Source organism: Choloepus didactylus, chromosome 25 (assembly GCF_015220235.1).
Source record: "Choloepus didactylus isolate mChoDid1 chromosome 25, mChoDid1.pri, whole genome shotgun sequence".
NCBI classification, from domain to species: Eukaryota; Metazoa; Chordata; class Mammalia; order Pilosa; family Megalonychidae; genus Choloepus; species Choloepus didactylus.
Genome location: NC_051331.1, coordinates 2,532,854 through 2,545,306, shown reverse-complemented (window position 1 = coordinate 2,545,306; position 12,453 = coordinate 2,532,854). Strand labels below are relative to the sequence as shown.

The 12,453-nt window shown below is 52.1% G+C and overlaps 1 protein-coding gene across 1 annotated transcript; it reads right to left on the bottom strand.

Moving 5' to 3' along the window:
- Positions 1–242: 242 nt before the first annotated feature.
- On the bottom strand, positions 243–11,339 carry SMIM7 (small integral membrane protein 7). The gene is made up of 5 exons (XM_037818550.1): positions 11,262–11,339; positions 11,138–11,179; positions 10,475–10,527; positions 7,005–7,095; positions 243–1,387 (listed from the first exon to the last, which is right to left on the bottom strand). The coding sequence occupies exons 1-5, from the start codon at positions 11,285–11,287 to the stop codon at positions 1,372–1,374; spliced, it is 228 nt and encodes a 75-aa protein (XP_037674478.1). The 5' UTR covers positions 11,288–11,339; the 3' UTR covers positions 243–1,371.
- Positions 11,340–12,453: the final 1,114 nt, after the last annotated feature.

Sequence of the window (12,453 nt, the reverse complement as noted above, 5' to 3'; positions counted from 1 at the left end):
ATCCAACCAATAATCACTGGCTCACTCCTGACTTCCAGTGGCTGCCCAGGTCAGAATTGTATTTGCATAACTCTTGCCAGTCACTTGGCAAAATCTGAGAGGAAAAAATTTAACACTGACTCTTTTCTGACATCTTGACAACCTCCAAAATGAATCCCAGGTGTTTTCCCAAGCATCATTTGAAACGACTCAAGTTGAAGTCAAATTCTTGGTTTAAAAAGAAAAAATGTATAAACAATAGGTCCTTTTCAGAAATGAGCTTTATTTTCAATGCTATTTAGTTCTAAAAGCCACGTAGTTCCCTTTTTCGCCCACCCCAGATTGATTTACAAGTCAGGACTTCAAAAAACACAACGAACAAATCCCAAACTTGGGGGATTCAGGTGACTGATTACCAATGTTTCGCTTTGGCAATTAAACCAGGACCCCCTTTCAAAGAAGCTTCTGTGGAAATCACCGTGCTTCTGGGAGTGGGGCTCACTGTTTCTCAACCTCGAAACTGCCAACTTGAAAGAGCAGACCTAGAAACCCAAGCTTTCAGAGCGCTGTCCCATGTCCCCACGTAAGCCATTCTCATTCTTACAACTGGACAACTGGTGGTCCCCAAAGTTTACTTTATTTAGCAAAGGGCTTCAAGGCAAAACAAAACGTCCCCTAACGCACTCACCCATCCCTGCCCATCGTTCTGTCCTCTCCTCCACGAGAACCGATAATTCACCCACACGCTTCCGAACCCCCCCACCAACAGATTAGTGTCGAAACAGGAAGTTAGCGTCCCTGGGGCAGGTCACCTGCCTGGACATGACACCATGGCACCCGGCAGTGCTGAATGTCCTCGTTACTGACGAACGCTGTCCAAAGGAGAGGCCGCCTCAAACTTAAAAGCCAACCTTTCTGCTCAGATCCCTGGACAAACATGATAGACATCCCTGCAACTCTACCCAAAAGGACGGGGATTAAAAACAAGCCAAGAAATGGTCACAAACAGGTTTGCACTGAAACCTCAGTAGAGGAGGGGTTCCAGTATGCTAACATGGTTGAAGACGTGTTCTTTCACCTAGTGGGAATGTAAGGGTGATGCAGATGCTGGTAGAGATGTTCCCAAGACTCCTCGAGTGGATAGAATCCCGATTCAAGAGACCAAAGGGAAAACATCTTTCAAACAGGAGAAAGAAACAAAAACAAAAAAAACAACGTGGCTGGGAAACCATCCGCATCTTGGCGAACGTTTTTCCACCCACCACGAGATTGGATGTTCTGGGCAGGTCGCCGGTTTTCTAGCCAAAAACTTTCTTGCAGTCAGTAGCCAGGAGCTGAGGAGCGGAGAATGGACGTCTGGAAAGGGGTGATCCTGGTTGCATCTCGGGGGGCTCAGGAACCAAACAGCCTGGGGAGTCAGAGGGCAGAAATGTCAGTGAGGCTGGAAAGTCATTGCTCTAAAAATACTTTGAGAAATTATTTCATAGTGCTATTTCTTTCGATTTCTTTTACATCATTTTCTAATTTTAGAAGTAACTCTTAAAAAAAAGTTTTACAACCTTAACGTCCTTTCATCAATAGTAACAGGTGCGTCACACCCATACTAAGGGTCAATAAGAGGGGGGGATAAGGGATTTGAGGTGCTTTGGGTTTTCTTTTTTTATATTTCTCTGATATTCTTCTTTTTGGAGCAATGAAAATGGTCTAAAATTGAGTGTGACAACTGCACAACTAGGTGATGATACTGAGGGACACTAAATACTTTGGATGGAATATATGGTTACATGACTATATCTCAATAAAATGTGAGGTTAAAAACAAAAAGGTAAACAATCCATACAAACCTATTAACACTTTAGCCCATTTTCTATTACTGCAAGTCAGTAGCGACTTTGATAAATAAAAAAGATCTCTGAATAAGCAAATAATTACAGTTTATAAAAAAAGGAACTCTGATCATTGAAGAAAATCTGGGCCAGAAAAACTTGGAAATAAGATAAACGCCTATCAAGTCAGGGGCTGGGTATGTAAAGGAGCAAAACCATAGAGCTGTTAAAAAGATCCGTACAACCCAATTAGACCCACAGTACAGAGTAGTATAATTTAACTGGTGAATGCCAAAGATAAAGGGACAATTCTGAAAGCCACAAGAGAGAAGCAATGTGTCATGTACAAAGAGCCTCAGTAAGATTAGGTGCGAATGTCTCATCAGACACAAGGGACACAAGAAGGCAGTAGGAAGACATAATTAAGCACTGAAAGCAAAAATACACCAAGAAATGGAAAGAAATTCAGCAAAATCGTCTTTCAAAATGGAGAGAATAAGACATTCCCAGATAAACAAAAGCTAAGGGATTCGTCACCACTGGACCAACCAATGCTCAAGGAGTTCTGCAGGTTGAAAGGAAGGGACACTGGACAACAGATCGAAGCCACACAAAGAAGTAAAGATCTCCAGTGAGGGAGACGACGTGGGCAAATATAAATGCCAGGACTTCTGTATTCTTGGTTTGTAACTCCATTTTTTCCTTCCTCCAGGATCTAAAAGGTGGATGCATAAAATGCAATGAGAATCAGCGGTTTGGGACTCATAACGTTTAAACATGTAATTTGGGACAAGAATTACATAAAGGTGTGGGGATAGAGAGGTACAGGAACATAGTTTACATACGCTACTGAAGTTGGGATCAAAGCACACAAGAGTGTTACAGATTTAGATGTTAAATTTAAGCCCCATGGTAACTACAAAGAAAATACCAAAGAACATGAAGCTCATAGAGACAAAAAGTAAAGTACAGGGTATCAGGGGTAGGGGCAGGGGCTAACGGGTACTGAAGGTAAAGTTCTGGTAATGGAAGATGGCGAGGGCACCGCAATATCGTGGAAGTGATTCATCCACTGAACGGTGTGCTTGGGTGGGGTCGAGATGGGAAAGCTGATGTCGTATAGATGTTCCCACAATTAAAAAAAAAAATAGCAACTAAAGAAACAAAGACAATTAAATGCAATCCATGATCTTGGACTGGATCTAATAGTGGAGGAGAAAGGATCCAAAAGGATGTTATCAGGACATATGAAAAAATTGGAAAATAGACTATAAGCTTTATTATCAATTTAAAGTTCTTGAACTTGATAACCGTAATTAAAGTGGTTATATAAGTGAATGTCCTTGTTCTTTGGAAACGGACAGAGCAGTACGATATCCAAGAAGTAAGATGTATACAATCTACACTCAAGGGTTCAGAAAATGTTTTAGTAAAAAGACAGACAGATGGATAAACAGATAGATAGACTAATAGACAGACAGAATGATATGGCAAACGTGGCACAATGATAAAGCTGGTGGATCTGGGTTATCTAGAGGGGTGGGGGGGAGGTTGGAGTTCTCTGTATAGGGTCTGTATTATTTTTGTAACTGTCCTGTAAGTTTGAAAGTACTTCAAAATAGAAAGTTGAAAATGAAAAGACTGGGAACAAAAGATTAGGTACAGGAACCCTGTTTTAGCTTCGTAACTTTTCTATAAATCTAAACTCATCCAAAATAAAAGGCTGATCTTAAAAATAACCATTAGGGCTGGGACAACTGGACATCCACATGCGAAAGAACGAGCTGGACCCCGGCCTCACCCTAAATACCAAAACAAACTCAAAATGAATCAAAGGCCTAAATGTAAGAGAAGAAAACACAGGCACACATCTCTGGGACCCCTGATTAATCAATGGGTTCTTACTTATGACACTAAAATCACAAGCAAAAGAAAAAGAAACAAACTGGACTTCATCAAAATGAAAAGACTTCTATACTTCACTGGACACCATCTCGAAAGGGCAAAGACAACCCAAAGAATGGAAGAAAATATTTGCAAATCAGCTATCTGCTAAGGGACTAGTATCTGGAATATAAAAAGAAAACTCTTCAAACTCAATAATAAACAAACAATCCAATTAAAAAAAAAAAAAAACCAGGCTATAGACTTGAACAGATGTTTCCCTCAAAGATATACAAACGGCCAACAAGCCCATGAGAAGATGCAACATCACTGATTACTAGGGAGATGTGAATCAAACCCCACAATGAGACACGACAAAACACACTAGCACGGCTGTCACCAAAAGGATGAGAGATAACAAGTGTTGTCAGTGAGCGTACGGAGAAACCGGGCCCCTCACACACAGCCGGCGGGATCAGAAAATGGGACAGCATGTGGAAAAGAGCTGGCAGGTCCTCAGCTAAACAGAGTGACAACACGGCCCGGCATTCCCTCCAACTGAAAAAAATAAACAACACGTCCACACCTTCCACGTGAAGGCTCAGAGCAGCATTATTCTCAACAGCCAAAAAGTACAAACAACCCAAGTGTCCATCGGCAGATGATTTGATAAACAAAATGTGGCCCATCCATAGAGTGGAATATTAGTTGGTCTTAGAAAGGAATATAAATGCTCTGACATGACGCTGCGTGAAAGAAGCCAGGCACAAAGGACCTCGTATTGCCTAATCCCCTTGATACGAAATGTCAGGGACAGGCTAATCCGTAGAGACAGAAGCAGAAGACTGATGGCCAGGGGCTGGGGGAGGGGGTAGGGAATGATGGCTAATGGGGACGGAGTTTCTTTTCGGGGTGATAAAAATGTTCTGGAACTTAATTGTGATGATGGTCGCACAACCCGCAAATATACTAAAAGTTATTGAATTGTGAAGACTGACTTTCACTTTTTATTCATAAATCCTTCTCTGTGGTTTGACCCCCGTTGTTTCCCTTTTATTCCAATATTTTATTACAAAAATTTCAACATACGTAAGCTAAAAGAACAGTTCCGTGATGCGCACGTATGCCCTGCCTAGATTTGCACTTAACGCTTGGCTTTATCACATCTCCATCGATCCGTCCACCTTATCTTTGATGTGTTTCAAAGTAAGTTGCAGACACTAGCATGCTTTGTCCCTAAATATTCTGGTATGTTTTCCCCGTATTTCATTTAAAGAGTCTTTTAAAGATTCCCAAGTCTGCTCAGGTCAAACAATACAGAAGGGGACGTGGGGAAAAGTGAACCAGCCCTCACTCTGCCAACTTTCGTGGCAACCACAGCAGTCACCTCTGCAGACTGGCTGGAGCAGATCCTTCCACCTCCTTCTCTGAACACGGTCCCTACCCACATGTAAGGCACCTGCTTGAAGCTGACTCTGTGCTAACTGCATGCGAGCCCCAGCTGAGTTCAAACCATGCATGCAGTGCCCTCCAGCCTCCTCCACTTTCACAACTGCTCCCCGTGTAGGCAGAACCTTCCGGCACATCATCAGTATCTTGGGACAGCCAGTCACTGCCTCCTCGATGGAGGCCTTTCTAGAGAGAATCTTTCCCACCCACAGCCTTTGCCTAAGGGGCCAGCAAACTTTTTCTGAAAAGACCCAGATACTAAATGTTCCAGGCCTCGCAGGCCAGGAGGTCTCCATGGCAATCCCCTCGACTCTGCCCCCGTGGCACGAAAGCAGCCACAGACACAGGTGTGACCGTGGGCCAATAAAACGTCACTCACAAATCAGACGGCAGCGGGCGGCTCTGGCCTGTGGGCTGTGTGTCCCCAGGAGCCCCAACCCAACTGCTAGGCCATCATCCTGTCACTCCCGGGAATCAAAATCAGAACAATGGGCCACTGATTAGGCTGGCCCTGGGGAGCAGTGTCGGGGGGCCACGGAGCCCAAGGCTGCCATCATGGTCTCAGGACAGCAGATGAGGGGGAGAAGGGAGCTGGTCCAAGAGGCGAGGACCACAAAGCGCTTGCACTGAAAAGACCAGGGTGAGGAGACCACGCCGAGCTCTTTCCTGCCCAGGAAACTCTGCACATGCTGCTTCCTGGCCTGCCAACCCTCCCCCCACCCCAGCTCTACGGATGGCAGGCTTCTTCTCATCCCTCAAGTCTGGACTTAAATGCCACCTTCTCGGGGAACCTAACTCTGACCATCTCCACTCCGAATGTGCCACCTCACAGTTCATCTCCTCCTATTTGCTTGGTTTGAACCGTGCATTTCACTGATGGCTCCTGGTGGCTGGAGGAGTAGACACTCAACATCTGGTTCTGAACAAACCAATGAATGATGAATGGATGGATAGATGAATGAATGAATGAATAGGAACCTAGAGAGACAAAGGCCAGAGGAGCCACCTGACGCGGTTCTGCTTCCCGTGAGTTCTGGATTCACTTCCTCTACTGTCCTCTTTGCAAATTTCCTAGGACTCTTCCAAGCCCTCTTTGTACCAGGGCAGGTGTCATCCTGGCTCCCAAACCCTCCCTGACCGCCAGGTAAAATACCTGGCAAAGTGCCACCCTGAGCAGGCATTGCGGTCCTCACCCCGAACACTCTGTAGGAGACACAGGGAGACCCAGGGCTGCAGGAAGCCTGCCCATAACCCAGAACTCACACCTCCATCTCGCAGGGGAGTATGCCTTGTTCTCTTCTGCTTTCAGCAAATTGGGGGTGCGGGGGGGTGGGGCAGGGCCCAGCAAGGCCAAGCTCGCCAGATTCCCTACCATTCTCCCCAAGTCTGTTTATCATGAGTTTCACAACTAATTGGTAGCATCTCGGAGTTAGGGCCCCAATCTGGTTGGGTTAGTTTTCGCCTAATGAGAAAACGAAAGCGGGCCTGAAACCAAAAATAGAGTCTGAATGCCTTTTGCTGGACTGCAGGAGGGCTGCAGCACGACCCAGTGGCAGGGGCCAAATGTCCACCAGGCACAGGAGAGCTGGCCCGAGGGACAGGGGCAGAGGCTCGGGGAGGGCATCTCAGGCCGAGGCGCCAGGCAGCCAGGACATGGAAAACACTCTGTGCTGATTGGAGACCCGGCCCAGCCCGGCTGGGATGCGGCCACATAGCTTCACCCGTGGCCCCCGGTCTCCTCGCCAGCTGGGAAGGTTTTTATTTTGAGAACAGAAGGCATGACATGAAGGCCAGGCTGGAGGGACACATGACCCTCGGGCCACGTCACTCGGCAATGACTGCGAAGGGGACAGCGGCTTGACTTACACGATCATGCAGAACATGATGAAGATGTTCCACAGGGCAATGAAGATCCGGAAGTATCTGAGGCTCAGCAGGAATTCCCGGATGTTGTCACCTGGAGAGTCAAAAGGCACTTTTACCACGTGGCTGGTGTTCTGTGATAACCGCAGAGGGGCAGGGGGTGAGGGGGCCCGGAGTCTTGCCCGCCCAGGACCCACGGCCCCCGTTTTCCCATGGATGTTCCTTTGGGTCCCCACCACTCCCTGCGGGCCAAATCCGTCCCCACCGCCTGTTTCTGTCTCGCCCATGAGCTAAAAATGGTGTTTACATTCTTAAAGGTCGGAAAAAAATCAAAACAATATTTCTTGACAAGCAGAAATTATACAAAACTCAAATTTCAGCATCCACATATCAAGTTTTATGGGCATGCAACCACACCCGTTCGTTTATACGTTCTTTGTGGTTGCTTTTGGCTTTGATGGCAAAGTCAAGTCGTTGTGTCAGAGGCTGTATGGCCAGCAAAGGAGAAAATATTTCACATCTGGGGCTTTGCAGAAAGACGTGTTGACCTCTGTCAAGGTCCTATTTGCCACCACGAGTGGAACCAACACAGAAGAAAGGAGAGCCGGGAGCTGGAAGGCTGGTCTGAGCTGTGAATTCCAACACGCTTGGACTTTTGATTTTTTTCAATGACTCCTGGCTGGGTTTTCACGGTTTGCCACCCAAAGCCGCCTGATTTGGGCAAGGAAAACAGGGAGTCTGCTTTGGTGGTGCCTTACTTCTAAGGCCAAGGAACAGAGAAACTTCAAGGGGAAGCAATGTGGCATGAGGGCTGCAGAGACCTGGGTTCCAGAACCTTCCTACGGGATTTCGAATGAATCACCCTTCCTCTCTGGGTCTCCAGAGTGAAACAAATGGGCCCAGAATGGGCAGCCTCCAAGGGCAAACTCCAAGCGTGGTCCGCAGACAAGCCTGGCACTGTCCCCTCCCACGGGAAGCTGCACATGGCACGACCTGTGTCCTGGTGGTGATCGGCGTAGGTGGAACGTGAGGGACGGGCCTGGCCCTGCAGAGGTGAGGGAGACACGGCTCTCGAGGCCCTTTCCCAAGCCCAGCGTTGGCGGAATGGGCTCTCCCGCCAATGACCACACATCCCAGACAGCAGCTGAGGGAGGGGGCTCTCAGGGAGGAAACGTGCAAACAAGTAACTGCGTGAGAGATGATCCCAAGTGCCAACTGCAACGACAGAAAGCTTGGGGTGCTCTGCGAGTATGCACTGGGAGGGCTGACCCAATGTGTGTGTCGGGCTGGGGCAGGGGGCATCATGGGTTGAACTGTGGCCCCCAAAAATGCACGACCACATCCTAAGCCCTCAGACCTCAGAGCTTCACTTTATTTGGAAGTAGGGTCACTGCAGATGGAATTAGTTAAGAGTAGGGCAGGCCCTTGGTCCGATACAACTAGTGTCCGTGTAAGAAGAGACGGACAAGATACAGGGACACAAGGCCAGGCGAGGGCAGCGGCAGGGACGGAAGTGATACCACCACAAACCAAGGGACCCCTGGAGCCCCAGCAGCCAGGAGAAAGGCAGGGAACAGATTCTCAGACTTTTGGCCTCTAGAACCAAAAGAATCAATCCCTGCTGTTTTAAGCCACCCAATTTGTGTTTTGTTTGTTTGTTTGTTTTAGCACCCCCAGGAAACTGAGATGGGGTGGGGGATGAGGGGGATCAGAAGAAGCTTCTCCAAGGAAACGCACGAGCTGCCCCTGCATGGACTGGGGTGCAAAGCTAGGTTCTGCCCATCCATGGCGTCTCTGTGCCTGTTTTCTCCTTTATAAATGGGGGTGATGGGCTGCTGGGAAGACTAGCACAGCGTCGGGCACACAGGGGGCCCGCGGCAAACACAGCCGCCATGGCATTAGGGGTCAGCCAGGCAGGGAGGGCAGTGAGCTAGGAGGACGTGCACCCCCACGAGTGAGAGCAGCGGGTGCAGGGCCCCGACTGGAAGGAGCCTCGAGGGACAGCAAAGCATCCTGGGAAAAGGCCAACCTGGAAGTGCCCAGGAGCCCTTGACCAGCATAGCTGCCATTCTGGCCGTCCCTGCCACCTCCAAGCCCGTGCACCCAATTTCCAACCCACCACAGCTCCAACTGGGCCCCAGGGCCTGGCACAGTGGTTTCTGCAGAGCACGCAGCTGATGAATGAATGAATACATGTGCGAACAGACAGATGCATGGACAGACAGATGGACAGATGGCCTCATGGTGGAGAGTACAATCTCTGGGGTCAGGGACCCCCCAATTCAAGTGCCAACTCTTATGTGGCCATGAAGCAAGTTGAGCCCCATCTCTGAGCCTCAGTTTACTCGTCTGTGAAATGGGAAGATGACCCTTGCCTCAGAAAAGGCAGGAGGTTGGATAGACCTGCCACAGCAGCCCCCAACCAGGCTGCAAAACCACCACCCCACAGGTCCCTGCCTGTCCTCGTACAGTGCTCTGGCTCCAGCACGGCTCAGGCACGGCTCCGGCCACCTTGGCCACACCACCACCTCCTGGGAGGCACCTTCCTTCACCTGCCCCGGCCAGGGTTGTTCCCAATTACCACCCTCTTCCCCCTGATAAGAGCTTTAACCTCACTCACCAGCGCCTCCTTCACTACCTGTCCTTGTTTAGGAACTGTCTCACCCCTTGCCCAGTCCCACGAGGGCCCAACTTGTTCCCTGCTGTACTCTAAGTACCTGGCATGGCGGCTGGCACGTAGCAGGTGCTGATTAAACCTTTTGTGAATTAATGGATGAATGCATGGACCTAACATTCAGGCACAAGATCCGTTAGACTCCAAAGAGTCACAGGAATAAATTCACCAGGCCCGGGAGATGATATAAATGTAACAGGTAGGGGTGATGGCTGAAGGGGGTCCTGCTTCTCAACCACACTCAACAGGTGCCAAGAGGTCAGCTGAACCCCAACAGACAGCCGACTTTTTATATGCAATCTCCTAATTTATTCAAAATCTCATAACGTAGGCATCCAATTAAAAAATAAATTAAAAAGAGAGACCATGTGGACCAAAATGCAAATCTGCTGCTGGGAAACCCACAGCTTCCTCCCTTGTCCGTTCACAACCGTTGCAGCACCAGCACTGAAGGGGTCACGGGGGGTGGGATGGGCTCAGCCCCCTTCTCTGGAACTCCCACCAAGCGTGAGGAACAACCTCAGCCAGAGGGCAACCTGCATAGGAGGAACTCACAGCTGCAGGACGTAGTCTGGGGGACGTATGGCAGGAGAAAGAAGTGGGGGGACGGGCGGATGTGGCAGAAGGGACGTCACTCCTGAGACCTATTTGCTCTCCGGCCCGACACGCACATATTCTATTAAAAAGGAGACTGGGGCTGGGCCTGGTGACATAGAATCGCCCCCTCTCCAAAGTGGCTGGTGCAACCCCAGGGTCCCCAGGTGTGAGAGCAGGCGTCAGGCTAGGAAGGGGGCCTTACCTGTGCTGGGAGCCCTCGACTCCTCCCCAAAGCCCTGCGTGTCCTTTCTTTTCCTACAAAGAGAAGCAGACGGTGTCCCCTTTCAGCGGGATGTAAAGACCCCTTGGTGCACCCGCCCCAGCCCTGCCCTGCCGCCAACTGCTCTGTGACCTTGGCCTGCTCAGGGCCCTCCCTGGGTGGCCACCAGCCCAGCCAATCACAGCCAGACGGGTGCCCGGTGACAGGTGGACAGTGGTCAGCGGGTGGACAGAGAGGTCGGAAGGTTCTGTGCTGCCCTGAGGGTCAGGGACTAAGAGTTTCTTGGGGCAGGTTGTGGGGGGGAGGAGCCATGGGAGGGGAGAGGTGAGCAGAGGGGCCTCCGAGGAACTGAAGTCCGGAGCTAGGGTCCTGAGGTCTTGAGAAGTATCACCGGAGGATGAATCAGGCTGGAGGCATGGCCAGAGGGCGTGGCCCGCGGCATGGGGTGTGGCCTACAACGAGGGGCGTGGCCTGTGGCAGGTGTGGTCTATGGGCGAGGGGTAGGGCCTGCAGTCTGGGGTGGGGCCTGACGTAAGGGGGCGGGGGCCGCGGTATGGGCGTGGTTTGAGGCGGGGGCGTGGTCTGCGGCAGGGGCGGGGCTGCGGGTCCCTAGGGCGGGGCCGCGGTCTGGCGCGGCCTACTCACAGCTTAAAGTTGAGCACCGCGCCGGCGTTCATCAGCAGCGTCCTGCGGAGGGGAAGTGCGGTTATCGGGGCCGCCCTCGCCCCGTCTGGCTCTCTCCCCAGCCCCTGGTTCCCCCCACAATTACCCGAACAACAGGATGTCCCCGATCATCGTTACGGCCGGAGCGTCCGTCAGAACCGGAAGCGGAAGCCCCGGGGAGGGGCAAGAGACAAGCAGGAGCCGACCAATCCCGGAGCAACGCTCGCGAGGGTGCAGCCAATCGCAGGCCAAGGCAGGCAGGGTCCCGCCCCCGCTGCGGCCTAGGCCTCCTGAGGCTGTAGCGAGGCTGGGGAGGCTCTGTGCGTCAGGGGGCGGGTCGAGCGTGTGACGTCATCTGAGGGGATCCGCGTAGGGGCGCGAGTGGGCCTCGCTTTGGAAGCGTGATGCGCATGCGTGTGTTCCCGCTGGCGGTAGAGTTAGCCGGGCGGGGATTCCTCCTCTGGACCTGGGGGCCCGGGTTGGAGAAGCAGCCCCCAACCTCGCCCCCGAGCACGGAGCTGCACAGGGGGCGGGGTCCTGACGCAGGGGGCTCCCCAGGGCACGGGTGCCCCGACTGACTATATTCTAAATATGGGAGGAGCCCCAGACCGAGCGGGCCCCTTGGGGTATGGGGTCCCCACCGAGTGGGCCCCTTGGGGGCGGGGATCCCCCCAGCGCTGGTGCCCAGGGAGACGGGGTTCTTGAATGGTCGGGACTCACGGGGTGGTGGGGGCCCCGATCCAAGGACTCTCCAGGAGCGGGGTTCGTTACCGGGCCCCACGAGGACGGGGTTCCTGACTCAATGGGCCCTACGAGGGGTAGGGTCCCTCCTGGGTGGGCTCCATGGGGGGCAGGCTCCCCGAATGGACAGCCCCCTGCCCTACGCGCCCTCCCCAGGGGCCCCCCCGGGCCAAACGGGGCCGAGGCGGCCGGGTCAGTCTGGGCTGCGTGGCCGTGGGCGGGGGCAGCGGCCGCTGGGCCTGGCTGGGGGCGGTCTCCCGGGGACAACGCTGACAGATGGGACGGGACCTGGCAGGGGCGGTCTCCCCGGGGGCGGGGCCTGGCGGGGAGGTCTGGGGGTGGAGCTGGAGGATGGGCGGGGCTTGGCGGGGAGCGGTCTCCCGAGGATGAGGCTGACAGATGGGGCGGGACAGGGGGCGGAGCTGGATTTGTGGGCGGGGCATGGCGGGGCGGAGCTGGAGGGTGGACGGGGCCTGGCGGGGCGGCCTTGGGGGTGGGGCCTGGCGGGGCGGAGCTGGGGTGTGGGCGGGGTCGGGGGCGGAGCTGATGTGTTGGGC